The sequence below is a fragment of the Rousettus aegyptiacus genome, unplaced genomic scaffold (genome assembly GCF_014176215.1).
Source record: "Rousettus aegyptiacus isolate mRouAeg1 unplaced genomic scaffold, mRouAeg1.p scaffold_m13_p_3, whole genome shotgun sequence".
Lineage (NCBI taxonomy): Eukaryota > Metazoa > Chordata > Mammalia > Chiroptera > Pteropodidae > Rousettus > Rousettus aegyptiacus.
Genome location: NW_023416306.1, coordinates 93704180 through 93732023, shown reverse-complemented (window position 1 = coordinate 93732023; position 27844 = coordinate 93704180). Strand labels below are relative to the sequence as shown.

At 32.8% G+C, this 27844-nt stretch overlaps 1 protein-coding gene across 15 annotated transcripts in view; it reads left to right on the top strand.

The window, feature by feature from the left end:
- MIA2 (MIA SH3 domain ER export factor 2) overlaps positions 1–26954 on the top strand; it is a 77851-nt gene extending 50897 nt beyond the window's left edge. For 11 of the 15 annotated variants that reach the window (XM_036238942.1, XM_036238943.1, XM_036238941.1 and 8 more), the window contains 6 exons: positions 1122–1250; positions 4816–4974; positions 19681–19803; positions 24334–24392; positions 25093–25327; positions 26387–26954. In XM_036238942.1, coding sequence (XP_036094835.1) covers positions 1122–1250; positions 4816–4974; positions 19681–19803; positions 24334–24392; positions 25093–25327; positions 26387–26553 — 872 coding nt within the window. In that variant the 3' untranslated portion in view covers positions 26554–26954. The remainder of the gene's footprint in view (positions 1–1121; positions 1251–4815; positions 4975–19680; positions 19804–24333; positions 24393–25092; positions 25328–26386) is intronic. The other 4 variants (XM_036238944.1, XM_036238955.1, XM_036238954.1 and 1 more) reach the window with 1 other exon arrangement.
- The last annotated feature ends 890 nt before the right edge of the window (positions 26955–27844 follow it).

Here is a 27844-nt window from a genome sequence, read left to right as displayed (position 1 = left end):
ATATGTTTTTTAATATTTCTATTCATAAATTAGCATATTTAATGATGTCATACCATTCCAAATAGTTTAAAATTTTCAAAATAATTTTGATTGAATTCTCATTAAGCTTCTGAGGCAGTGAAAATAAACTTTTCTTTATATAGGTAGAATCCCATTATAATAACCTTTGAAAAGTTACAAAAATCATCTTTGAGAGTCCAGTTTCATTTAAATGAAAGTCTGTTTCTACATTTTAAAGATAGCAGGTTATTATGAATTTCGAATAGTAACAAACTTAGGAGTGGAACTATCCAAAAAGTATTTTTGTCTGAAATTAATGCAGAAGCCTCAGGAAGAGTAAAAAAATGCTTTGATCTTTTGTTGTAACTAAATTGAATACTATATAAACTACATAATAAAATTTAAAATGTTTAAAAAGTGTTATTTTGTTGGTATTTAAGTTTGTTTTTTGATGTTGATTTTTGATCTTTTGGAGCATAACCATTATTTGGGAATGGCGAAGTTTGTAAAATGGTAGGGCTCTTGGTTATGTAGTTTATAGATAAACATAATTTTTTTTATGAATTAGTATATGTAAACTACCTTTTCACTGGTAATGAATCAAAAGTAATTTCTGATGCCTTAGAGTATTTTATACTTTATCCACCCTGCTTTTCAAAATCTGAAGCTTTACTGAAATAATTCATGGCTTCTGAGCATGATGTAAACTGAGCCCTTCCATGTTACGTCCCTTACCAGCTGAAATATCTGGAAGCATGTTGCCATTAAAAATCAAACAAAACCAAACAAACTGCATGTCCCAGATCTTCTTGTAGCTCCAAAATATCACCAGTACTCATTGCTTAATATTGTATGGTTATGTATATGTATTCATTCTCAAAAGGATAATATTTTTATTGACTAAAATGTACATTTGGTAGACAGACTTTATAGAGCATAGGGGTTGGTTTTTAATTCTACTGCATGTTAGTAAAACCCAAAGCACAGTTAAGTGTTCAGGACGTGGATTAAACTTCATTTGGCAGTAGGATGACCTGATGGTAATTGTTGAAATGGGATTCTAATCTGCAGTGTAGCTAATTGAAACTATGAATTTAAATATGCTGTTTTAATTATTCCAGAGCATTCCCCATATGGTCCCTCACCATTGGGTCGACCTTCATCTGAAACGAGAGCTTTTCTCTCCCCTCCACCTTTGTTGGAGGGTCCACTCAGATTCTCACCTTTGATTCCAGGGGGAGGAGGAAGAGGTATATTGTTTAAACATCTTTATTGCTCTAAATTTCTTCCTTTATATTTTCATCTCGACTTATCTTTAAAATGATCTTTAAATTAATCTTTTGGACAATGCAGGCATTCCTTGCACTTATTGTGGATTACTTTTGTTTGGAACAGGAGCTTTTTGATATCTGATTTTAATATTTTTTCTTTTAAAAACTTACAAGAGGTTACATTTTGGTCAAGTACTTGATGCATATTTTTTAAAATAATTTTTGACTTTGTAAAAACTATATTACACTTTGTAATATAAAACTTTATAAAGAATACATAAAACTATGCTCATATAAACTAGCATAAAATTGAGTTTTAATGAAACATTAGAATCTAGAGTTTTAGAAATCTTTTTTGTACTTCATTATTATGATCTTTCTATTGTGGAAAATCAAAGTGAAAGAACCTTTTTTTCAGAGTTGAGGGTTTCAGAATTGCTTTTTTGTCAGCATAGTGCTATTTATTTATTTTTTTTTGTAGATAGAGTTTTGTTGGGAACCTTCAAGGAGACCTAAATCATTTGTTAATACTTTGAAAAACTGGCCTAACTTTACTCGATTACCCCTTTATACGTCTTCGAGAATTTCCAGAGCTAGTTCAAGTCTAAGCATTAGCTGTTGGGTTTTTTTTGCCTTTATTTCATCAGCTCTCACTCTGGTGTTGCCTGCACACCTGGAGTTTTCCTCTTTTGATCTCTAACCATACTTTGTTCACTCTGTCATGTTGCTTTAAAATATTCTCTGAAATTGTGGCAGAATTCAAAGTTAGAGAGCCCTGTCTATTTCAAAATCAAAAGTGTAGATTTTTAGCCACAATCTGTGTTTTATGAGAGCTGATAGCATTCTTTATCAGTTGTGTTCCCCTTCCCCATTTTCATCCGTGATTTTAGCATATTGAATCTGAGATAGGAACAGAAAGTAATGAGACCACATAAAAACAGATTAAACCCAGCATACCAAAGCTCAGATTTTCACATGGATACTACTCATCAAAGTAGCTTCTCAGAAGAGTTGGTGTACTTCCTTGTTGAAGCTGCCATTATTTTGATTATCTTTGGAACTATTTCTTTGTAATTGCCTTCAAGAATTTGAAAAAAAAAATGTTTCTACTTTGTGTTCAGGAGATATTTTCTCTTTCCCCATTTCTTATTTATACATTTTTTTGCAGTTCTCAGTTGCTAAATTTAGCACTGGTTCTTCCCAGTCCCACTTTAGATTCAGCCCACAGCCCGAAGGCACTTCAGAGAGCTCCTTTGCTTGTGGTGGCCTTGAACTGAAAGCTCCTAGGGAAAGCGATTGAGTTGCAGACTTGTAGCCCTGATAGAGCTTTGCTTTAAGCACTCCAGGAAGGAGACTAATTTTGAAAATGAGGTGTCTGCTGTAAGTGCCCCAAATCCATTCCCCTCCCCCAATTTTTTGCATTGACCTACAGTAAGAAATATATTTTATACCATGTCATATTACATACTAATATAAATGTAATTGAAATCACTTACATGAAATAATATTCATACTGATGAAGACTAAGTTAATTTCATGCACCAAAATGGATTACAGCCAGCAGTCTCAATGACAGTCTCCTAAAAATAAGGATGTATGTAATTGGCTAGATTGCAAATGTGAATCACTGGAACTTGAATGACATAAGTCAAGGATTGCTTGTAGTCAACTGAATATTTGGAATAAGAGAAATTACCTTTGGTTTCTCCTCTCCTATTTAAATTACTTTTCTCTCCTTTCTAATTACTTTCAATACAAGATGTGTATAGATTATTTGCAAAGGTGTTTTACTACTTGTTGGAAAAACTATTACTTTAGGTAAGTAATCAGCTGGTCTTATAAGTTGCTTTGAATTTAAAGTTTCTGTGACCCACCTAAGAAGGATGACCAGTGCCCTTCCTTTTTCTTCCTTTTATTACCTTTTTGAATTTGAAAGTTTGGATGAAATATATGTTTGAATAAGAATGAGTATAAGTAAAATAATTTCTTTTTACAGTAAATTGTATGCAACTTTTGGTCTGAATGAAAAATTTAAAACATTAGCACTTTCTAGTTTGTCATTTTTCACCTGGTAGTCAGTCAGTTGGCCTGTACTTGGTCCTCTGGAAGTAAGCACTCAGGATAAGGCCTTCAGATGACTCCTTTAAAGATCTGTGCTTCACTCTAGAGGAATTTAGCCGAATGGACTCTTGCACATTTCTTACCAATTTAATTTTCAGCCTTTTTCTTCTAATGAACTGATTAGAAGGATGAACAAGCTAGGAGGAAAGATTTGGAGAATTTAATAGAATGTAAAATTATACAGAAAACAGATAGTTGACCTCTTGTTGACTCTACCTGTTGACTCTACAAAAGAGAGTAGATAGAAAAAATTTTAAGAGATTGCTATTTATTAAAAAAAATGCTTACACTGATTTGCACAAGTTACCAATAAAAGGTCGAATTAATTTTTATCTCTTCTTAAAGAAGGTACTGTAATGTGGGAAACATTTAACAAACACTTTTGTTTAAAAAATGGTTTTTAATAAAGCTGTTTCTTGAAAGGAATAAGCTTTTGTCTTCTGGGTAGTATAAGTTTGAGAAGACCTCATTTATCTCTCAGGGATGGATAAATGAGGTATTAATATCTTCTGTTATTTAGTTATTTAGTTAAATTATTTTTTGTATTTGTCTCTTCTGTTGTAATCGAATATTTAATTGAGATACTTTCTTTTCTGTAGTCATAAAAGGGGAGCTTTAAATAATTCCTCTCCTTTGTTAATGTAAGCATGATAGATTTTCATATCCAAATAAGTATTTTTTTTTTGGAAGTGTTTGTTCCAACAGTGCTGTTGTTTCTGAAACTCTTGTTTTAGACTTGCCTTCGAAGCTTGTGAGCTCTTTTTGAAGGTGAATTTGATATACAGAGATTGCTGAAAGCCATTTATAGCCAAGTTTCTCTGATGGTATAAACTTTGTAATCAGACTGGTAAAAATAATTTTGGGGCATAAGTAGAGAGTCATATTATAACATTGAGATGCAGTTTCTTGGGTGGCTTTAAAGTTAATCTGAATACATTTACAAAGATATTTTTCTAAAAAATACTTTGGGTAGTCTCAGAATTATTGAAATATATTGTCCCTAAGATGACTGTTTTAAAGGAATCATGCTGTTTTTGACTATTGGCTTATTAGTTTAAGTAACAAAAACTTCATTTTATAATTATTTTATTACATCCGATACAGAAATTTTTACCTTGCAATTTACTTTCTACTTTTATTTTTTAGACATTATAATTTACAATTTAACCATCAATTTTATGTATAAAACAATTGTGATGATAGCATTTAAAAACATTTTATAGGCAAGTGTTTATCCACATAGCAAAATTGTCCTAGAAATGGCTTTGGTGGAATAGAGTTACAGTGTAATGTGTCTTAGGGAAACTTTGTTGGAATCTGGCCATTTTCACTTTTGAAAACATATCTGAATTTTATTCGATGATGATAGGTCTTATAACACTTTTAAAGATAAAACAGAGTTGTATTTTTTTCCTTTAATTAGGCTTAAGAGGCCCAGGGAATCCTCTAGACCATCAGTTTACCAATGAAAGAGGAGAATCAAGCTGTGATAAGTTAACTGATCCTCACAGAGCGCCTTCTGACACTGGGTCCCTTTCACCTCCATGGGAACAGGATCGTAGAATGATGATCCCTCCAGCAGGTATGGAAAGAGTATAGTTATTATTTATGTTAGAAAGGCAACCAGTATGTGCAACATATAGGAATGGAAGAAAAGAGTACATGTGTGCCCTGTCTTAAGAAAACTGATATGTATTAGAATACCATAATAACACAAATTTCCAAACAAAATAATTAGGAGTAATTGTTCACATTATGGAAAGCCGTTTTATCCCCCAGCCACCCCCCACCCCAACATTCTTCCTCCCATAGAATGTCTTTCTTGTTTTTGTTGCTTATGGAAGTAATACATATTTATTTTAGAAAGTCTAAACAATGCCGAAATGTATAAATCAGAAAGTGAAAATTTTCCTGTATCATTTTAGCATACCCCTTCCAGAATGATCTTTTAGGGATTTTTTTTTTCTTTTGGTATGCATTCATAAACATTGGTATACAAATTACTTCATCACTTCTGTGAAATTATACTATCCACCCTCTTTTAATTGTCTTTTTTTATTGAATAATATGTCTTCAATATCTTACCAAAATAAATATATTTACCAGAAGAATCACATCAGAATATCCTGAAATAAGGCAGTTACTCTTCTCTAAATAGTCCATACTTTCTCAAGTAATATATTTCAAATTATTTAGTTTGCTCAGCTTTTATTTATGCCCAGTATTTCAGGGACATTGCTATGAGAAGTTAGCTATGCCTGCTTTGTATAAATTAGTACCTTAGAACAACTGTTTCTTATTTCTTCCTGAGAAGTTAGGGAAAATTATTGTGTTAAAAAACCTTTAATTCCTAGAATTAGCCTTTCTCGTGGTAGTATGTATATGTGCAATGAAGTGATAGTGATGGCTCCTTATACTGTGGCTTCTCCTTTGTTCAATATCACTAAAATATCAGCTTCAAAAAAATAGAGATGTGTGTTATTTTTGCTCACAACACCTAAAACAAAGCTAGGTATGTAGTATTTGCTCAGTAAATATTTGTTGAATGGATGACTACCCAAATAATTCTGAGAAAGCCGAGTATCTTTTTCTTATCGTTTTTATACTTAGAAACATATATATAGTGACTGACAAACTTTTAAGAATTTGGAAAGGGATGGTATAGAACATTTTCTGTGAAAAATTCCTTTTTGACATTTAACATTCATTTAAAAGTCTTTAACTGTGATAAAAAAAAAAAAGAAGAAGAAGATTGCTAAGCTATGGCCCCTAAGTTCCAAGGGACTTTATTGTAAAATTTTGGAGAATATCCTGTCTCTACATCTGTGTAGAGGACCTTCCTTTAGAGAATTCACAAGTTACCAGGACCAAGAGTCTCTGTCATATGCTCTGCCTGTCTTCCTAAAGTATCATATAATTTAGTGATTCTCAATTTTGGCTTTCATCAGAAATAACTTAGGGGACTTAAGAAAAACACATATGCCTGGGTCCAACCTCAAATCAAATCTTCTGAACATGAACTCTGGAGGTGAGGCTGGTATTTCTAAAAACTCCCTAGAAAGTTTTGAGGAAAAATTAAATTGAAGAACCACTAATCTGTCCATAGTCCTTTTTATATGGGTACTATGTTCCCAAAGAGAAGAGCTGATAGTCTTAGGTTAAAATAGCTAAGAAAATAGCTAAAACTAGAACTCAGACACTAATGACTCTTTTATTATTGTTCATTCATCAAATTGAAAATATTTTATATATCCTTTAAAAGTTATCTAAAACCTATCATTTTTCAGACCTTTTGATATTGTCTCAAAGATCTCTGAGTCTATTTTCGTTTTCAGTTTTTTTCTCATTACTTTTTGGTTGGATAATTTCCACTAATCTTTCATCAAGTTTACTAACTCTTCCCTCTGTTATCTCCATTCTCCTTTCAAGCCCATCCAGTAAAGGTTTTATTTTAGAGAATGTATTTTTCAGTTCTAAAATTTCTATTTGGTTCTTTTTTATTATAGTTTTGATTTCTCTACTGAGATTTCTTTTTTTTTTTTTATTCATTATACACATTTTTAAAACCTTATTGACATAGTTTTATAATATCTGCTTTAAGTTCTTTGTAACATCAGGGTCATCTTGAGGATGGCCTTGTTGATTGTCTTTTCTTTTAAAAAATGGGTCACATTTTCCTTTTCCTCGCTATTCAGAGTAACTTGGACTGTAACCTAGACATTGTAGAAATTCTGGATTCTACTATATTTCTCTAAAGAAGGTTATTGGTTTTGTTTTACAACTGAAATATCAGTTCAGTTTTTAGCTAAAGCTAAAAGGCCTTAGGGTCAGTCTGTTAACAAATATGATGGAACCTAGTATCCATTATTTTAAAAGCCTTAGTTAAAAACTGCTTAAATTTCTTCACACATATGTGATTCATAGACTTGGGTGGAAAACTCAGAATTTTGAGCTCTACTTCTCTGACTTTGTTGGGCTCTGTCATTTAGATTTTTGATTCAGAAAGTTCTGTGAGTTTTGACTGCTCTGTGTTGCATCTTGACTGTGGTCTTCCTTCAGGCTAAACTATAAAAAATGGAAAACTCACCCCATAATGGTCTATTCTTCCAAGTTCCCACTCCTTTCCCAAACCTGCCTACTTTTTTCATGCCTCAGAGCCTTAAGGTAGTTATTTTTTGTGTATTGACCAGAGTTACTATGTGTGGGAAGGTCAGTCTGTTAACAAATATAATGGAAACTGGTATCCATTATTTTAAAAATCTAACTAAAAATTAGAAATCATGAGCTTCTAAATTGGTGTCTTCACAGAAGAGAGAGAGATCCATTCTATAGAGAGTATCTCCAAATAATGTACCTGATCATTTGGTTTGACACAGGAGTTACCTTTGTCAGTTGTACTCAATGAAATAGGTATTCTATGGACAAAGCAAAGAAATTTTATTTTATTTATTTTTATTTTTTTTTAAATGAAGAATTGATTTTATTTTGTTGATTCACAATTCACAAGTAATCTTAAGGTGGAGTGTCTGAGTCCTTCTTAATAGCTCTTTTCCAAAGTGTTAATACTTTTTTAAAATGTATTTTTTTAATTTTTAAAATTTTAAATTACAGTGGACATTCAATAATATTTTATATTAGTTTCAGGCGAATAGCACAGTGGTTAGACATTTATATATAATTTACCAAGTGATCCCCCCAATTAGTTTAGTACCGACCTGGAACCATATATATTTATTACAATATTACTGACTGTATTCCCTATGCTGTACTTTACATCCTTGTGACTGTTTTTTTTTTTTTTTTTTAACAATCTGTACTTCTTAATCCGTTCATGTTTTCCACTCAGTCCCCAACCCTGCTCCCATCTGGCAACTATCTGTCTGTTCTCTGTATTTATCAGTCTATTTCTGTTTTGTTTATTTGTTTTGTTCTTTAGATTCTACATATAAGTGAGATCATATGGTATTTGTCTTTCTCTGTCTGACTTATTTCACTTAGCATAATACTCTCTAGGTCCATCCATATCATTGCAAATGGTAAGATTTTGTTCTTTTTTATGGCTAAATGATATTCTGTTATGTGTATATACCACTTCTTCTTTGTCCAGTTATCTATTGATGGGTACTTAGGTTGCTTCCATGTCTTGACTATTGTAAATAATGTCGTGATGAACATAGAGATACATATATCTTTTTGAATCAGTATTTTGGAATTCTTCAGATAAATTTAAATCTTTGATCCATTTTGAGTTTATTCTTGTATATGGTATACAGAGATGGTCTAGTTTCATTTTTTTGCTTGTATCCATCCAGTTTTCCCAACACCATTTATTAAATAGACTGTCTTTACTCCATCGTTTAGTCTTGCCTCCTTTGTCATATAGATTAATTGACTATATAGGCATGGATTTATTTCTGAACTCTATATTCTCTTCCATTGATCTGTGTCTGTTTTCATGTCAGTACCATGCTGTTTTGATTACTATAGCCTGTTGTATAGTTTGATATCAGGTAGTGTGATCAGGTAGAGCTTCATTCTTTCTCAAGATTGTTGTGGCTATTCAGATACTTTCGTGGTTCCATATATACTTTAGGGTTATTTGTTCTAGTTCTGTGTAAAATGCCATTTGTATTTTAATAGGGATTAATCTATAGATTGCTTTGGGTAGTATGGTCATTTTAACAATGTTAATTCTTCCTATCCATGAGCACGGTATACATTTCCATTTATTTTTATCTTCTACAGTGCCTTATAATTTTCTGAATACAGGTGTTTTTCCCCCTTGGTTAAATTTATTCCTAGGTATTTTTTCTTTTTTTATGCAGTTGTAAATGGGATTGTATTCTTAATTTCTCTTTCCGATAGTTTGTTATTCGTGTATAAAAATGCAGCTGATTTCTGAATATTAACTTTGTATTCTACTACTTCACTCGATTCATTTGTCAGTTCTCATGGAAAGAAAGTTTAGATACTGTTCAGAACTTTATGAATGAGTTGGGTTAAATGTTTTCTGAGGCTCTAGTTTGGAGTAATGTTGATAAATACATTTAGTTATTATTAGCCCTATTTCTATCAAGAGTAAAAGCATAAAAATATTGTTTGCTCTTGGTACATCTCTATTCAGTCTAAATAGTCACCAAATAGGTTTCTGGTTTTCTTTTATTTTGTGTTACAATTAACTAATTGGTAAATTAGAGCACTGAAAAAGGAATGAGGTGACCTAGGTTTTTATCTTTGCTATTAATTTCTTGTGCTGCCTTGAACATTTCATTTTGCTTGTCATTGTTTTCTCAGCTTTAAAATACGATTTCTGTAAAACACAGGGGTAGTGATAATCTGGTTATCTTCTCATTCCCTTATTTTACTTTCAGAAAAGCAATTTATTACATTTATGAATTACTACATAATCAAAATCATCTTGCAACCTTCAACTATATAGAAACTTCAAAAATAGAAAAATTAGCAATAATCTTAAACAAATACCACAATTGATCCATGATTCCCCACTGGCATATATAACACTTATTTTAGAAGTTGTTTTTGGAAGCATGACTTTGTTAGAAAAATAGTCCAGTTTTGTTTTGCATAGATCATGACTTTTTTTCAATTTTCTTTAGGGTTCAGCAATTTGCTAGGTAAAACTGCATGTACACATGCAAAAACTGTTTTCTCCTAGGAAATAATAATAATTTAGCATTTATATGCTAAGGCAAATCTGTAGAAGTTAATAAAAATATTTTTTAAGGCTGTGCCCAAATACAAGGAATAGTTGGAATTTAGAAAAATACGTAATGTCAGAAAGGTTGACATTAGTCAAAGAACTTATCTTTCAAAAATGTTTTATTTATACCTGTTGCAAGCTACAGTATACTAACTGATTTCCTTGTATTCATACCTAACTTCTACATTTCCAGGCTTATGACCCATACTGACATTTGATTTTGGTCCATTTGATTTTTCTTAGCTTCAGGATTAGATATTCTACCCTGCTAGCTGCTTTGGAAAGGAGCTTCTTAAGTTCAGTGTGATCTATAAATGTATATCTATGGTTCTGTTTTCTCAAATTTATAGAGAAGGGCATAAATTATAGCTTTGAAATTATTTATATAGGACCTATAATGTGGTTACTAGATATATTGCTAGTCCCTTCAATGGGAGAGATTGTTCCTCAGATTTAAGTTCAGTTTCCATTTCTTTAGAGGAACCTTACCTGACCTTTCTGAATAGCTCAAGTCCCCCTTCTGTGCAATTTCAAAGCACCCGTAACCCTCCTTTTTATATTATGTTGTATTATCAGGCCTCATGAGGAGTCTTGTTCCCCACTAATGATTGTGTCTTTAAGATTTTTCTTAAATTTTAAAATATTTTAGTTTAAAACATTTCTGTTAAGAATAATATGACAACTAAAAATTACATTTCTGAAGAATATGAATTCCGTACTTGTTTGAGATTATCTGTAATTTAAGCATACTATGTAAAATATATATTTTCTTAATGTCTTAGTATTTGGTATAAATGTTTTAGATTTCCATGACTTAAGATGAGTAAGCAAAACTCATTTAAAATGGTTCCATAATTCTAAGGAGTTATTTGTTTTTACACTGTTAAATACTTTGAAGGGGGGACAAAAGAACTTTCTTACTTAGAAAAGATATGCTATAACTCGTCTTTCCTCATATATTGTTACATTTTTATTGGTTAGAGGTTCTGTTGGCAAGTATAGAACTAGTTTCTTCAAGTAATCAACATTTTATTCTCATTATTTTCAACTGTAAGACTCAATCTTCTTATAGACCAGTGTAAGTTTTAATTATCTTTTCTTCCAAAACACTGTTTGGTATGTAAATGGTTATTAAAGGTTAATACACAAATTTGGCTGCTTATATTAGATTGCAGCTTATTCTGCTTTGGTATAATTTGTGCACAAAATTGATTTGAATAGTCTGCAGTGCAGTGTATTTGTTCTCCTAACATTCTTTTTTATAACTTAAATTGCTTATTTCAGAGCAAGAATGGTTTAGGTGAAAAACATTTGGACTTGAAGTTAAGAGATCTGGTTTCCAATCTTCACTTTTTGTGTGTGTGTGATTTTTGCAACTCGTTTCTTCTTCTTGGGCCTCCAACCTTTTATACAGTTAGAGATTTGAACTAAGTGATTTTTCCAGCTTAGTAATATAAAATTTACCCAGGTATTAATGTTAATATTGAGATTTTTTAGATAATTTTCAATTTAGTTGGTAGACCAAATAATATATTGTTTTGTATAATGTCAGTAGAATCAAAGGTTCTTAATCAGCTCTTAAAGCATGTGAATTACTCTTCTCTAAACCCAATTAATGGATACACTTTTCTCAGTTTTTAAAAATTTCCTATTGGGAGGCTTGCTACTCCTGGTCAAGCTATAATTTACTAAAATTGGTACTAATAAACTGTGATAAGTTAGTAATACCTAGAGCAACCACTAAAAAATCTGTTGGAAGAAATATATTCAAAAACACTATAGATCAGATAAATGAGAATTCTAAGAAATGTCCAAGGAACTTATAAGAAGGCAGGAGAAAGAAAACAATAATAAATAGAGGGAACAAATGGAAAATGAATAAAATCGGCTGTTGTAAGCCCTGACATATCAATAATTACATAAAATGTAAATTGTCTAACATTAGCTATTAAAAGACAGACTGGCAGAATGGATGAAAAAAACCTACAAACCAACCATGACTCAGCTATTTGCCACCTATACAAAACTCGTTTAAATGTAATAGTATATGTAGGTAGATTGACAGTAAAAGGATGGAAAAAGATATACTGTGCATACATTAATCAAAAGAAAGCAGGAGTGTCTACTATTAATATCAGATAAAGTAGTTTCAGAGCAGAGAAAATTACCAGGGACAGAGAAAGATATTGCATAATGAAAAAAAGATCAAGAAGACATAGCAAATCTTAAATATGTATATGCCAAACAGAACTGCAAAGTATGTGAAGCAAAAAGTGATGGAACTGAAAGGAGAAACAGTTGCACGATTGTAGTTGGAAACATCTGCACCAACCTTTACAATTGATTGAACAACTAGATAGACAGTTCAGCAAGGATACAGCAGAACTGAACGATTCCATCAACCAGTGGGACCTAATCCACGTTTATAGAACACATCACCCAACAGCAGCAGAATACACATCCTTTTCTAGCCCTACTGGAACATTTGCCGTCATAGATCAAATTCTGGGCCTGAAACAAACCTTAACAAATATAAAGAATTGCAATTATATAGTTTGTTCTCTCACCACAATGGTATCAACTGAAAATAATGAGTGTTGTGTTGAATGGAAAAAAAAAAAAAAACAATCTCAGAAGGTCAGATCCTTTTGATTTTATGTATATAACATTCTTTAAATGACAAAATGATAAAATTGGGAAACAGATTAATGGTTGTGTGGGTTAGGTTTAGTAGAGGGAGGAGGGTGGATATGACTATAAGAATGGTAGCATAAGGGAGATATTGGTGGTAATGAAATAATTCTGTGTCTTGATTGCAGTGGTGGTTACACAAATCTACACATGTGATAAAATGGCGAGAACTATATATATGTATTGTACTAATGTAAGTTTCCTGGTTATTGCACCGTACTTAGAAAGATGTAAATGTTGGGGGAAAGTGGGTAAAGGTTTTGCAGGACCTCTCTATTAGTATTGCAGTTCCGTGACTCTTTAATCAAAACAAAGTTAAAAAAAAAACCTTATTTGATGCAGTAAACATACAGGAAAGTACAAGTATTCTTAAACATATAACTTGCTGATTTCTTTTCACAATGAGGACACCTGTATAACTAGCATTCAGATGAAGAGACAATTTTCAGTTTGTTTTTATTCATCCTCAGAATTTAGTTAGAACTCTTTGCAATTTTAGCAGAAGAAATGTTCTTGACGAATAATTTAAGTTGTTAATATTTACATATCTATCATATGGTTATCAGAGTTAAAATAACAGGAGTATGTTTGGGAAATAACTATTAAGTATTTAGTATTAATACTTAATACTAAACTACAACGAAAATTTAACCAATGTGATATACCTTGCCAGTGCTCATTCCATCAGAAATGGAACTCTGCGAGTCTCTCATTCTTGTTGCTGAAGTACAGTAGAAAAACAAAAATGTGCAAGCGCTTTTTTAAGCCTCTTTTAATCACAATAGCTAACATTTGATTGACTAAAGCAAGTCACATGACAGAATTTAGAATCAGTGGGTGGGAAATATATTCATACCTCAATTCTTCAAGGGGTGCAAGGAGGGGTGAAGAATTGAGGTATGAATTAAGTGTACCAGAGGGGTCCTACTTTTATAACTATATTTAGAAAGTATATTTTCGTACTGTAATTTCTTGGATTTTAGAAGTACTCTTTGGAAGAAAGGAATATATAAATTTTTGTTTGGCTCTTCTAATAAATAGCTCCTAAGTAATTGCCTTGCATTCTTCGCACTTGCTCTTCTTTGCAAAACTGTGTGTATTAAGCAATCATAAAGGGTAGTAATTTAAGTGAGTTTTTAGAAAATCTTAAAATAAGATCTCTTAGCTCTTAGGTTTAGTAGTTTCTAGTACATTTTAAGAGACACAGATATTAAAATATTTTTATGCCTTATATAAACAGTATTAACATATTTCGACAATATTAGTAACAGTTCTTTTAAGAAAAGTAAGGCTAAAAGTTAAATGATAGCATTTTGACTATGAGGGAACGAATCTGCTGAATTCTTTGCTTTAGGACTTTTAAGTGATTCTTGATAATTATATCTATAGGGCAGTTACAGATTATTTATAGTGTAGGTACTAATCAGAGTAGTGATTCATCACATGTAAATGATTATATTTGTGAATCTAACAAGTAAGATAGTAATCATGTCTAAGTTCATGTAAATGTTTTGTTTTGATAGTATTTTAACTTAGAGTAAGAAACTTTAATGAAAACAAAGTTTCAGTTTTTATACATATGTATATTTTTTATTCTTTGATGTTCTTGATCTTTTTGTCTTCAGTAGCCTTCTATCTAGCCATACAGCCTCGTTTTCCAACAGGGTGAAGTAATAGAGAAGAATAAAGAATCTTAATTTTCAGCAAATTTCATGCTACCTAGAATTGAGAGATATAAATTAAAGGAGAATTATGTTACTTCCCCTTCTTGTACTTTTTAGAGCTTTAATATTTTTTTGTTTTAATTGTTAAAAGAGCAGAGAGTATGTATGTAGTTTCTATTATTTTTGTCATTGCTTATCTTTTACTGATTTGGATAATTTATGTAAGGGGTAGCAAAGAGACTTAGTTATATTCGTGGTATTATTGTGAATTAAATCTGGTTTTCAGCCTTGCAATTTAAAACCTTTTATTTCTTTTTCTTGAAAAGCTGAACAAATAAGAGACATATACAGCCAAAACGATAAGAACAGTTTTAAATTTTCTTTGAGAAACAAAAACAGGCTAAGCAGATACAGCCACTTTGGATAGCATTTGATGCACAGGAATAGATTTTACTTTACCTGCTCTGATTTGTACACGTTTACGCAGAACATTGTCCCACATTCTGAGCGTTCTTTCTAGACAAGATTCATTTGATCGAATTATAATTTGTCATAAGTGAGGCCCATTTTGATCTCCTTGTTCAAATTTTGGAGGCCTCATAAACTTAATAAGGTGTCCTAAAACTTCAGGAAAGTTTTTATCCTCTTAAAGGATGATATTTACTTTAACATTGTCTGCAAATTTTGAGGCTATAACTTTTAGGGGGAGTGTATATCTCTTATATCACTTACATTTTCTGGTATAATGATCCTGTATACATTCTGATTAATATTTGATTGATAAGTTACTGCCGTATATGTTTATATAAACTTTAAAAGTCTGTTTAATTTTTCAGTCTTCCTGAAGAGAATAGATTGAAGAGAGATTAGGATGTGGGGACAAATGTAAACAACTTTTTGAAAAATTTTGCTTTTGATAAAAGTGAGAAATTAGATGATGGCTGGAGGGAGAGGTATTTTTGCTATTTAAAGATGGAAAATCTTACATGTTTATTTGTTGATGAGAATAACCCAAGATAAAGGAGAAATTGTTATGGGAGAAAGTATAATTATAAAAATGGATCCCTGAGTAGTAAACAAAAAGCATGGGATCCAGAGCATAACTGAGAAGTTAGATAGGATCTGAATCACTTTATTCACTGTAAAAAGAAAGAAGGCAGAGCAAGTGGGTACATATAAAGGTAGAGTGAGATGTCTAATTGCATCAGTTTTCTTAATGTGGCAAGATCATTAACTGGAAATAGGAGAGGAGGGGATTGTCAGAGATTTGAAGAAAGAAAAAAGTATACAGTAGCCACTTAGAGGAGTGAATGAACTCAGACCTCAGTGAAGTGTATGATTAGAGTGTGTTGAGTATCTGTTTGAAATTTATGATCATAAATTTGAACGGGACTGCTATATTTTTAATATAGTTTAATTATTCTAACACTCTTTATAGAGTATTTTCCCCATTTTACAGATAAAGAAATAAAAACAGATAATGTAGCAAAATCTTGTATATTACCTCCCAGATTTACATGTTAATATTTGCTTCGGGGATGTGTGTGTGTGTCTGTGTGTGTGTAAATAAAACATTAAGAGAAATAGTACACTATATAAATGAGTTGAAGTCTTTTCTTTCCTGGGGCCATTACCTTCCTTCTTTTCCAGAGGCAACTAACTACTCAGGAATTTAGTGTGTGTAAACCCATATATGATTTTTTTAAAAAGTGTATTTCTGTTTTATTAAGTTTATCAGTATTATAATCTCACATTCTTTCCACTTTAATATCTGTAATGTTCATTTAATTGCCGTATAGTATTTCAGCATATAAATATACCACAATATATTTATCTGGTCTCCTTTGATTAATATTTAGGGTGTTTCCAGTATTTTACCATTATTAACAGTAAACACCCTTTTCGCACATATTTTCTTTATAGGTAATTCCAGAAAATGAAATTGTTGGGTAATAGGATATGCATAGTTTTGGTTTTAATAGATATTGCCTTATTTGTCTTCAAAAGCGGGAATGCATGAAGTATTTGAAAGTAGCTCTTTCTTCAAAACTTGCTGCAAAACTCTTGAATATTTCTAGTTAATCGAGTTAAAATTTTAATCTCATTTTTATTCTTTGATTATTAGTGAACTTGAGCACCTTTTCATGTTTATTGATCATTTTATTTACTCCTGTAAATTGCCTGACTCATTTTATCTCTTGTGTAATAGGAATTCTTAGTATATTTTAGATACTAATTTTTGGTCTTTTGCAAATATTTTCTTGATTATGGATGTTATTGTTATATATGTTTCAAATTTTGTTATAGGTAAGTTAGCCCATCTTTATTTTTATAGAATTTTTAGTTTGTTTAAAGCCTATCCCTAGATTAAAAAATATTCTTTATTTTCTTCTAAAACTTTGAAATTCTGTTTTGATGTTTAAGGATTTTATTTTTGTTTTAGTGTTTAGTGTGAGGATTTATTTTTTTCTCCACTGGCTAGACAGTTATTTTCATTCTATATATTGGTTCATCATTTGAATCAATTTGAAATACCACTTTTATCCTAAATGCCCATATTTGCATAGGTCTATTTCTTAGACATTCTTTCTGTACGGTTGGTCTCTTTATTCCATAGTCATAACCTATTCTTATTATTGTTTTTATCAATTACTTTCTGGAAATTTTCTTTTCATTCCATTTACATTCCTCCATCATTAAACTATTTCTTCACATTCAAATTTAAGTGAAGATGCTTATTGTACTTGGTTAGTAACCAGTATTGAACCTAGAAAAATTATAACCTTTTGTCGATTTGTATAATTTTATTTTCAGCTGTGTTGATGTTCCTGTGATGTGATAGAACCTCAGGTTCTTAAAGTAGGTACTCAGGGAACAGTTGCAGTCCAAGATTTATTATGGAATGAAGAGAGATGAACAGCATTTTTGTTTAAACTAGTCATCTTGAATTTTGTTCCAGTTTACAGTTTATAAAACTACAGTGCCCTGTACACTTATTCCCATCCTTTACTCATTTTTCCTACAATCCTTTTCCTTCTTCCATTTTTTTCTAACCATCTCTTTTCTCTTATAAAGGTAGTAGAAAACAAGGGTAAAAAAGCAAAAAAGAAAGGAAAGACTCATTTGTGTTTTTATTTTCTATATTTCAGCCTTTCATTGGCCATGTACCTTCTACATACTTCATCTTATTACATTGTGTATCTCGATATGTATATGTGTATGTGTGGCACCATTTCTGATTCTGTCGATCAGAATTCGATATGTCACCACTCATTATTTGTATGCCCCTTTATTAACGCATTTCCTGTTTGCCCCGAGAGTTCTCACTGGGAGTGCTTGTGGCTACAGTGTTTACCCTGAGATAACTCACAAATTACAGTCCTAACCTTACCCCCAAAATTTGCCATGAAATATCTCGCTTTTATTATTATTTTTGCATTACTCTAGTATATCGATAGTCGTTGGAAACAAATGACATCACTCTATTGATAGCATTTGACTTTAGTAGTTTGATTGCTGAAAAAGTCAAATCCTAGAAAACAGCCTTCCTACGTGCAATGTTAAATAAACGCTGGCAGCGAGCTGCACTTTTTTTATCTAAATGGGAAAATGGGACATTGATCGCACTATGTATTTGTTTTCATCATCATTAGATTATAAGAGCAGAAACTGTATCAAAGCCAACTTTCTATCATTTACCTGGCACATAATCACATACCGGTGGAGGGCAACATGGTATATGGTTAATAAAATAGTAAGCTGATAGCAAAATTTTGTATTTCCAAAGTTGCTGATATTGTGTGGATGTATTTTAGAAGGAAAATAATGATATGATTTCTGAGACCTGATTAAGAAAGAGTTGTGAGATTTTTCAGGTTTTCCCATTTTTATCCCTTTGGCCAACTCTGCCATTTAATTAACCCTATGTTTGAAAAGAAAGAGAAAACTCTGTTTAGATCCTCTCCCCGCCCCCGTCCCCCTTCAGGACTAATGGTACTAATATCTGACAAAAAACACTCCAGTTTAGATCTTAGTGCTTGGTGTTGGCTTTTTCTACCACTGGACTAATTCAGACCCATTGAGACAGCTCTTTGCTAAGATTTCAAAAGGGGAAGGAAATGAGCTTCCAAGCTGCTTAGCCTGTCTGGATCTTCTCCAAAGTCTCTTGACCCTTGGGAGCTCATTAAAATGTCTCTCTATTGACTCTGGTTGATGCCAGGTGATTTCTTCATTTTATGTGAGAGAGATGTGTCAGTAAGGTCTCATGGGACAAAATCAGATGAGTGACATCTCCAACATTGTATGGAGCTCACATTAAGAACCACTAAGACAGTTATGGAAGGTGGGGCTATTTATCTATACCTGTAAGGATAGGAGAGAGTCACACAATTCATCCCTTTCCTATAGTTTTGGAGTTGGACATTTGCATACTTAATCTATCAAAAGTCTGCCAACCTCTATCAAAGATGAGATAGACTACCTGTTTTTTTGTTTTGTTTTTTTTTTTCAAGAGTGATGAGATCTACAGGAACCCAGGAATGACCATTTTGTCATCTTAAATGACTTCTGAGGACAAAAGACGGTGGCTATAGAAGTACCTGAGTCAGAGTCTGTGACCAGATTGGCATCTATCCAGATGTCTTTAATCTGAGCTTGTGAACTTTTCATTCATCTGTTGTATCAGAGATCTTTCCCTTTAGTTTTGGGGGGATGCTAAATTTCCAAAATATTTCAGTTACTGAGAATTTCATCACTGATGACCCCCGAAAGAAATGGTGACCATTTCTTTTATCATTGTTCTGCTAAATTTCTTATTATGCTGACAACATATTCTATTTTTTTCTTTCTTATAGCTATCTTTTTCAGTCTTTTCTGATACATTGATGTATCCACTTCCTTCTACTATTATTAAAATTGAAAGTTAAATGAACATATGTAAATAATTCTATTCATATATTCTAATTTACACATAGTAATTGAAACTTTTAAAATCCAGGATAGAATATTATACTTGTCTTTACTACAGAAGCAAATAAGGTTATTGCCTTGAATACAATATGTAATTTTCCTAAAATTGTTTACTACTGTTTACCAAGGATATGGGTCAGTGTCATTTAGGAAACAAAAGAAATGTCTTCATTCACTGAATTAAGCTTAAGTAAACTTGATTTGTTTTTATACTACTGAAAATATTTTAAAACTTGTTTTCTAGGCCAACCATATCCTGATCCAGTGCTTCCTCTGCAGAGGCAAGACAGATTTTATCCTAATTCTGGTAGACTGTCTGGACCAGCAGAACTCAGAAGTTTTAATATGCCATCACTGGATAAAGTGGGTAAGAAACTGTGTGTGTGTGTGTGTATTAGTTTTTTCATAATGGTGGCAATAAAGATTAAAAGCTGAATAAAAGAAAACAAAATTGCTATTTCTAGTATCTCTTAAGGCGAAAATCTCTTTCCCAAAATCTTCCTGGTTTTATCTTTCTTATTATATTGTACACATCCATGGCATCTACGTAAATGTTGGTGATTGGTTTGGGCACCTTGATAATGGATTTACTTTATGTTCCTATGATGGAAAATTCTACTGTGTTCCATGATTATTTTTCTAATTTTTCTAGTCCACTTCCATATATCCTATTTAGTAATCAGGGAAATTTAGGCGAATGTGAAGGAGCATGTGAAAATCTACCAGAAAAATAATTTGAGTACATGCTCTGTTGCTGATTTAATCAGTTATCCTATTTAAACATTTCATGCTTAAATATATTTAGCTAACATTAACTAAAAACCTACTATTTTGTCAGGCACTCTTTTCTTAAACCATCTCATAGCGACCCACTGAGGTTGGGAAGTACATATATATCCACTGTATCAATCAAAAATGATAACATGAAAACCATAAAAAGATTAAAACATAAGTAGAAAATTAATATAAATTTATTAGTAGAATTTTCCTCAGGAGAGTGTGTATGTTTGGGAGGAAAAAATCATTTGTTTGAAATACATATAATTTTAGAAAATCTTTTTTGAATAACAAGCAAAGAAGGAAGCATACCTATTGTCTGGATTTCTGTTAATTAGTCATAATTAAATTAATTTTTTATGTTAGGCTTTTGAAATTGTTTTCTCTCATTAATTCAAGCTTAATGGAGTGAAAATATATAATTGAACATCTGTTTATAAACTAGTGCTATTTAAAATTTTTTACATGTCCATTTTTTTGATAATTGAACAGTATCCAATTAGGCAGATAATTTTTAAGTGCTTCTTGTTTAGAAGATGCCCTACATGATAAGGCAGACAACATACTAAGGTATTATTATAATTATATTAATAATTAAATAGGAGAGAAAGACATATATCTTTAATACCGATCAGAATAACAAGTCCTTTTAGAGAATATGCTGTGTCACAGAAAGTGAGAACTCTCACCTAGTTGAAGAATCATGGAAAACTTTATGAAGGAGGTATCATCTGAGGTACTTTTGAGGGAATTTGAAAAATTCGTTGAGAGGCAGGGGTCTGTGCCAAAAATAATGAACAGCATAAGCAAAAAAAAAAAAAAAAAAAAAAACAAAAAAAACAACATGAGTCATGGATTATGGCTATAAAACTGAGATATTAATCACTTGACAAATTTTATGAAGATCAAGTGAGTTCATGTGTATGGAAAGGTTTTGTGAATAGAAAAGTTCTGTATAAATGTAACATTACTATTTGGTTTGTCAGTATGTGGTATTTACATGGAGAAGAATGGTGAAATATGGTTGAAACACATTGACTAGCACTAGTGGTCATAAGCATTTATTGAATGAAAGCGAATATCTTATTTAATCTTCACAATGAATCTATGAAGTAGGCACTATTATCTTCATTTTTTAGATGAAGAAACCAAGGCTCAAAATGTACTCAAGATCTCAGGGTAGAAAGTATCAGAGGCAGGATATCTTCCTTCCTTCCTTCCTTCCTTCCTTCTTTTCTTTTCTTCCTTCCTTCCTTCCTTCCTTCCTTCCTTCCTTCCTTCCTTCCTTCCTTCCTTCCTTCCTTCCTTCCTTCCTTTCTTTCTTTTTTTTCTTTTCTTTTCTTTCTTTCTTTTCTGTTTTCTTTCTTTCTTTTTTTTTTTTTTACAGCAGAAAAGAAAAACTTTATTAGAAAGGAAAGTACACTTCCAAACGCAGAAGTGGGCCTGAGCAAGAGAAGCGTGGCTCAGGAAGCTCAGAGGCAGGATTTGAACCCATGTTTGTCTGACTCTAGAGCCATAATCTTGATCCCTATACTTTATTGAAATGAGAGGGTGGTGGACCTAGCCACTGATGTACTAAATGTCTATAGAATGCTTATTGTATGACAGACATTATAGTGGTTGCTGTAGTTCAGTGGTGAACAAGAGCTCAGCATTCCCTTATACCTTGAGGTCTAGTAAAGGTCTGTAGGCAGTTGCATTACATAATGACAAAACTAATAAGTACAAAATGTTATGGGAGCATGTGGGGCATTCACCAAGATGAGGTGTGCTGGAGCCAGCCTGCTAAAGTCGAACAGGTGTTAGTGTTTTGAGTGTGGGATAGCCAAAATCTTTTTGAAGGTAGTGACATATAAGCTGAAAATTAAAGGAGGAATTAGCTGGACCAAAATCATGGTGATTATGTTCTAGGAGAAGAGAATAGCATCTTTAAAGATTTAGTGTTAAGAGTGCCTAATTAATTATGGCTGCAACATGGAGCGTGAGTCAAGGAATACTGCAACAAGTAGTGAAGAGGGGCAGAGAGTTTTCAGGGTCTTGCAGACCAGTTCAGAAATTTGTTCTTATTTGCAGGAAAATGGGAGCAAAATAAAGGATCTCAAACAGAGAAATAATGTAATCAGATCTGCATTTTAGAGGAATTGCTGTGATTGTATAATGGTGAATAGTTTGGAGAGAGTGGTCAAGATTGGAGGCAGGGTAACTTTTTAGGAGACTATAATAGGAATCTACTTGAGTGATGGTGATGATTTACAGAGGGTATAGATAAATGTAAACAGACATAGAGAAAATAGAATTGGGAGGATTTAGGATTGAACGCATTTGAGAGTGAGGGAGAAGAAGGAATTTGGCTGATACCCAGGTTCCTGGCTGTGGCACCTGGGCCATTCATTGTTCTGAGATGAGGAACAAGGAGCAGCAGAAAGTTTGGAAAGATTGTGAGTTACATTCTGAATTTAGAAAATGAGCAGCACCTGTGATACAGCTGCATGAATATTCAAACGGCAGTTCAAGCTTTTAAGTCCTAGGGGAAATAGCTAGATCTGAATTACATCTGGAAGTCATTAGTAGTATACATCAAATTAAAGCTGTAAGAGTAGTTGGGTTTTCTCAAGGAGAGAATGAGAGGAGAATAGGGGCGAGGATGGAACTCTGAGGAGACCATAGTTTAAGAATGATCAGAGGTAGTGAAGCCCACCAAAGAGACTGAGAAGGAGCTGCTAGGGAGAGAGAGGGGTGTGTGTGGCGGGGGAGGGGCGGGGGGGAGAGACAGAGAGAGGAAGAGAGGGAAGGAAGGAGGGAGGGAGTTAGGGAGAGAGGGGGAGAGAGAGAGAGAGGGAGACAGGGAGAGGGAGAAGGAGGGGGGAGAGAGAGAGAGAGGGAGACAGGGAGAGGGAGAGGGAGGGGGGAGAAAGAGAGAGAGGTTAGCAGTATTTAAAAGGGGAGAGAATAGTCAATAATGATGAGAAATAATATAAAGACTATTAAAGTGTCTGTTTTAATTTAGCAAACAAAGAGACGGTTTTTGATCTTGGGGAAATAATTTCAGTGGAGCAGTTGATGTTGCAAATACATTATAGTAATGAGAACAGAATGGGAGGGATTCTTAGCAATATGTATAGAACAATTCTTGATTTTGAAGGAGAGGTAGCTATAGGGAGATTCTCGTTTTCTGTCTCATTTTTCAATAGTAGTTGGGAGAGTCTTGCCGATTGGATGGGTCTAGTGGAAAGAAAGGAGGGAGGGTAACACAGAGGAAGCTCTCTGAGGAAGCTGGAGGGGAGAGATTCTGAGCACAGAATTCGGGTCATAGATTGTCTAGAAGGATGCTTCTCCATGATAATCGGAGGAAAGATCATAGTAATATGGTTGCCGTTATATGTTTGATTACAAAAAGCCAAGGGAGTTAGCTTGTAGGAGAACAGAGGTTTGAAATTGCTGAGGAGAAAACTGGCTTAGAAGATAAGGAAAGCTAGGCAGTGGGCACCTGAAAGTTGGCTGGAGATCTATCAGCCTTTAGTAATGCCAGTCTGCACGACTCTTGTATATTTTACCTACAGAAGTGCTAAGTGGCTCAGATATAGGCAGAGTAGAGGCAGAGAGTTGGGTTAATCTAGGGCTGGAATGTTCTCAGAGATTGAGAAGTTCTTGGCGATGACAAAGTTCAGCAACATTTAGAAACAGTGGCTAAGTTCAAATACTAGTCTATGCTACCTGACAGAAGAATAAGGAAGGAAGGTGAGAGGAAAAGAAGGAGCAAAAGAGGAGAGGGAGAGTGGGAGGGAGAATAGAAAGGAAGTAAGGCTGGCGAAAAATGAAGGAAGGAAAGGAAAGAAGGAGGAAAAGGAATGTTATCTCCTAGAAGTCTCCTTATGATGCTACTTGCAGCAGGATTGCCTGGGAACAAGCTTGGGAAATCACTGCCAGTTGCCTTTGAGTCTGTCATAATTTCCAGGGACCTCAAGCTGTTCTTGTGGCCCTAATGAAGGTTGCTGGTGTCAAGCTGATTTATGTGCTGATAAAGGGAATGGGAAAGTATCAATATCCTTTGTGATCTGGAGCTATTCTAGGAATGGATTTATAAGTCATGTATTTTTAATGATTTAACTTTTATGTCTAGATGGGCCAGTGTCTTCAGAAATGGAATCCAGTAGAAATGATAGCAAAGATGATCTTGGTGTAAGTATTAAAAGTGGAATTTTATCTTTTTTCCAGGAGACTTGTGAACTCTTGGTTTACTAGAATAGAAGTTTAGCTAACCATCTAGTTTTTGATATAAAGCTATTTCTTTCATTTTGACAAATATACTTCCTACTTAGCATTGTAGCTGTTTCTTTTCTGGATTGTACCGGATGGTGATCAGGTACAATTTACAGACTGTAACCTATTGACAAACCAGAGGCTTGAGTTAGTTTACTATAGTTAAATAAGACTTTGCATTTTCCCCATTGGATTTTTATTTGAATGTTTTAAAGTATATTTTGTTACTGTGTAATTTTGGTTTTGGTAACCTTATTTTATGTTGAAAATAAAAACATAAGCATTCTTTTTTTAGTATATGCTTGATAAAAGAATGTGTATTTTGGTACTTTTGGACTATTCTTGTGTTATATCGTTTCTGAGAATATTACTTTGTTGGTTAAAGCTGTTTTTTGTTGAGGTAATAAAAATTTGTGATGGCAAAAATCTACCTCATGTAGAAAACTGTTTTAATCTTTCTCAGGAGCCTTTTTAAGACTACTGTAGAGTGCTTCCTGCCTAGGTGCCTAGGGGCTTTCTTCTAAGCCTAAGATTTCAGGAAAATAATTAGAGAATTTGCTCTTGTTTGAGTGACTGCTATATGTCAATTTGTTTTTAAATCGTTTTTAAATTGTTTTAGAATTTGAATGTGCCTAATTCAGCAGTCCCCACTGAAAATGAAGCAGCTGGGCCTGGCTTTGTTCCTCCATCGTTTCCTCCAATCAGAGGTCCGTTGTTTCTAATGGACACAAGGGGCCCGTATGTGAGAAGAGGCCCTCCTTTTCCCCCTCCTCCCCCAGGAGGCATGTATGGAGCTTCTCGAGATTATTTTCCTCCAAGGGACTTTCCTGGCCCACCACCTCCTCCATTTGCAAGTAAGCCTTTTTTTTTTTTTTTTAACTTAATATGTGTTTTGTAGAATAAATGAGAGATATTAATTCTACTTTCTATTTATATAGTAATACAGTAATGGAAAATTTTTCTCACAATCTGTGAGTGTACCATTACTTTTCCAAATTGGGAAGGCAGCCAGTCATCAGTAGACTGTAACGAGACTTCATCTTCATTCATCTCAATAATGTGGAATTATTTCTCTAGTTTACTTGTCAAGAAACTCATTAGCTTTTTGCAGCAGTCTTAAGACTGAAATTATTTGTATCTTATTTGGTAGAAACTCGTTACTATGTCAGTGACTAAAAATTATTACAATTTTTATTTTAGCATTAAAATTACTGGCTAAAGAATTTTTTAACATCCTTTTCTTAAGTAGTTCTCATGCAGCCCTACTTATTTAAAACCTAAAATATATTTATCATGTTTGGACTAATTGTTGAATTTACTGAAATTCTTTCATGGCCTCACATCAGAAAAGTGGAATAATTTATTGCTTTTATATTTATATATTGCCATTTTGAACTATAGGTTTCTGCAGAATTAGTAGATGCTTAACAAACATTAGGCAGAAGCCTATTATTTGCCTGACACGGTCATTTCTTCCCTTATTTCTCCTCTGTTTTAAAGTTTAAGGTGAATTAAAATGAATTTTGTTTGGGAAATTTTAAGATGGTGAATATTTTAGGATAACTTTAAATTAGATCTGAGAATTACTGGTCTGAATTTTAAGTCTGGTGAAAATTACATTACATGAAAACTTAAAAAAAGTTTGTATAGTTTAAAATAATTTTTTTAAAAGTGTTAAGATGTTAAATTTTCTCAGGACAGAAATTGTTTCTAAAATTAATGATATTCTCTTTAAACATGGATAGTTGAAGAAATATGTTTTTCTCAATGGTGTAAAATTTCATTTGTTAGATCAAGTAATCAAGTATCAGTTTTTGAATATAGGTACTGGAAGGTAAACACTAATGATTTATTAGGACTGCAGTACAGGTACTTAAAGTTAAAAAATGTCTTTTACCAATCTCTTTGAACAGTGAGAAATGTCTATTCACCGAGAAGTTTTCCTCATTATCTTCCCCCAAGAGCTGGATTTTTTCCCCCATTCCCACATCCTGAAAATAGAAGTGAGCTCCCATCAGGTTTGATTCCGCCTTCAAATGAGCCTACTACTGAAAATCGAGAACCACAGCAAGAAACTTGACAATATTTTTGATCTATCTTCAGAAATAATTTTGACATCTCTTTCATTTTCAGTTTAAGTAACCGCAGTTACTTAAGTGATTATACTTTTGCTCAAATTGAAGCTTAATGGAATTACAATTCTCAGGATAGTATTTTGTAAATAAAGATGATTTAAATATGAATCTATGAGTAAATTATTTCTATTTTATTTTGTTCTAGATAGTATAATTATTTTAATTTGATTAACAAATCCACTATCACATAAACAATAATGGGAGTTTTCTATATGTAATCTTGCAGTTGGGGACGTTTTAAATTCCAAAGGGTGTGTCTTTATGCCAAGAACTGTATTGACTATGGTTGTAGATAAATGTGAAAGTAATTTTATTCTAATTAAATAAATTTTAATTGATTTAAAAACTTGTTTGGTATTGATAATAAAATCAGCTAGTTTTTCCATAAGTATGGCTCTTTTAGGTAGTTTTTAAAATTTCTCCCAATAGCTTTGAGGCTCACAACCAGTGCTTTATATGGGTCTTTCCCATTCAATTATTTTACCAAAATATAGGCCCTGTTTCTTGCAGATATGAATAACCCAATATAACAAAGTAATGTACTTTTAAAAGCCAAACTTGATTACATTTTAAAGAAAACCAGGATATCGCTAATGGCAAGTTTTAGAATTTGGCTCTTCTTAGTTCATTCACTGGTTCCTGTACAATTTTATTTTTTATTTCTCTTCATTTGTAACATATGTACTGTTTCTAGTGGGGAATGTTGAGATTTACTGTAGGGTAACTATAATGAGGCAATGTTTCATCATTTTTAGCTTTGGATTTAGTGTCTTTAGAATGTTTCCTTAACTCAGGTTTGTATTTTATTAGTCTTCTTGCACATTAATTTGATTATGAAAGACTAATAAATATTTCAATACTTATGTTGAGAGGTTGGTTGTTTTTAGCTGGTTATTTGGATTTTTTCTTCAGTGCCAAAGGACAGATTAAATATTCCTGAACAAAGCAGTGATGCATTTGTAATTGGAACGCTTCATGCCAGCATCTCCCTAGATGTTCTTTGGAACACTGTTCTTGTGAGGTATTTCTGCTCCCTCTCTATTCTTACCTTTGCCTTAGAAAAAGACGAAAAAGAAAGGCTTCATGTGAAATGCTGGAATAAAATACAAAGTAGAATGAGGACTTTAAAAGCATCATTACACTTGGTGTTTAAAGGCTAGATTTCAGGAGGGAAATAAAGACTACTTTTTTTAAGTTGGAAAGTGAAAGGAAGAAGAGAAACTGAAGAGGAATGAT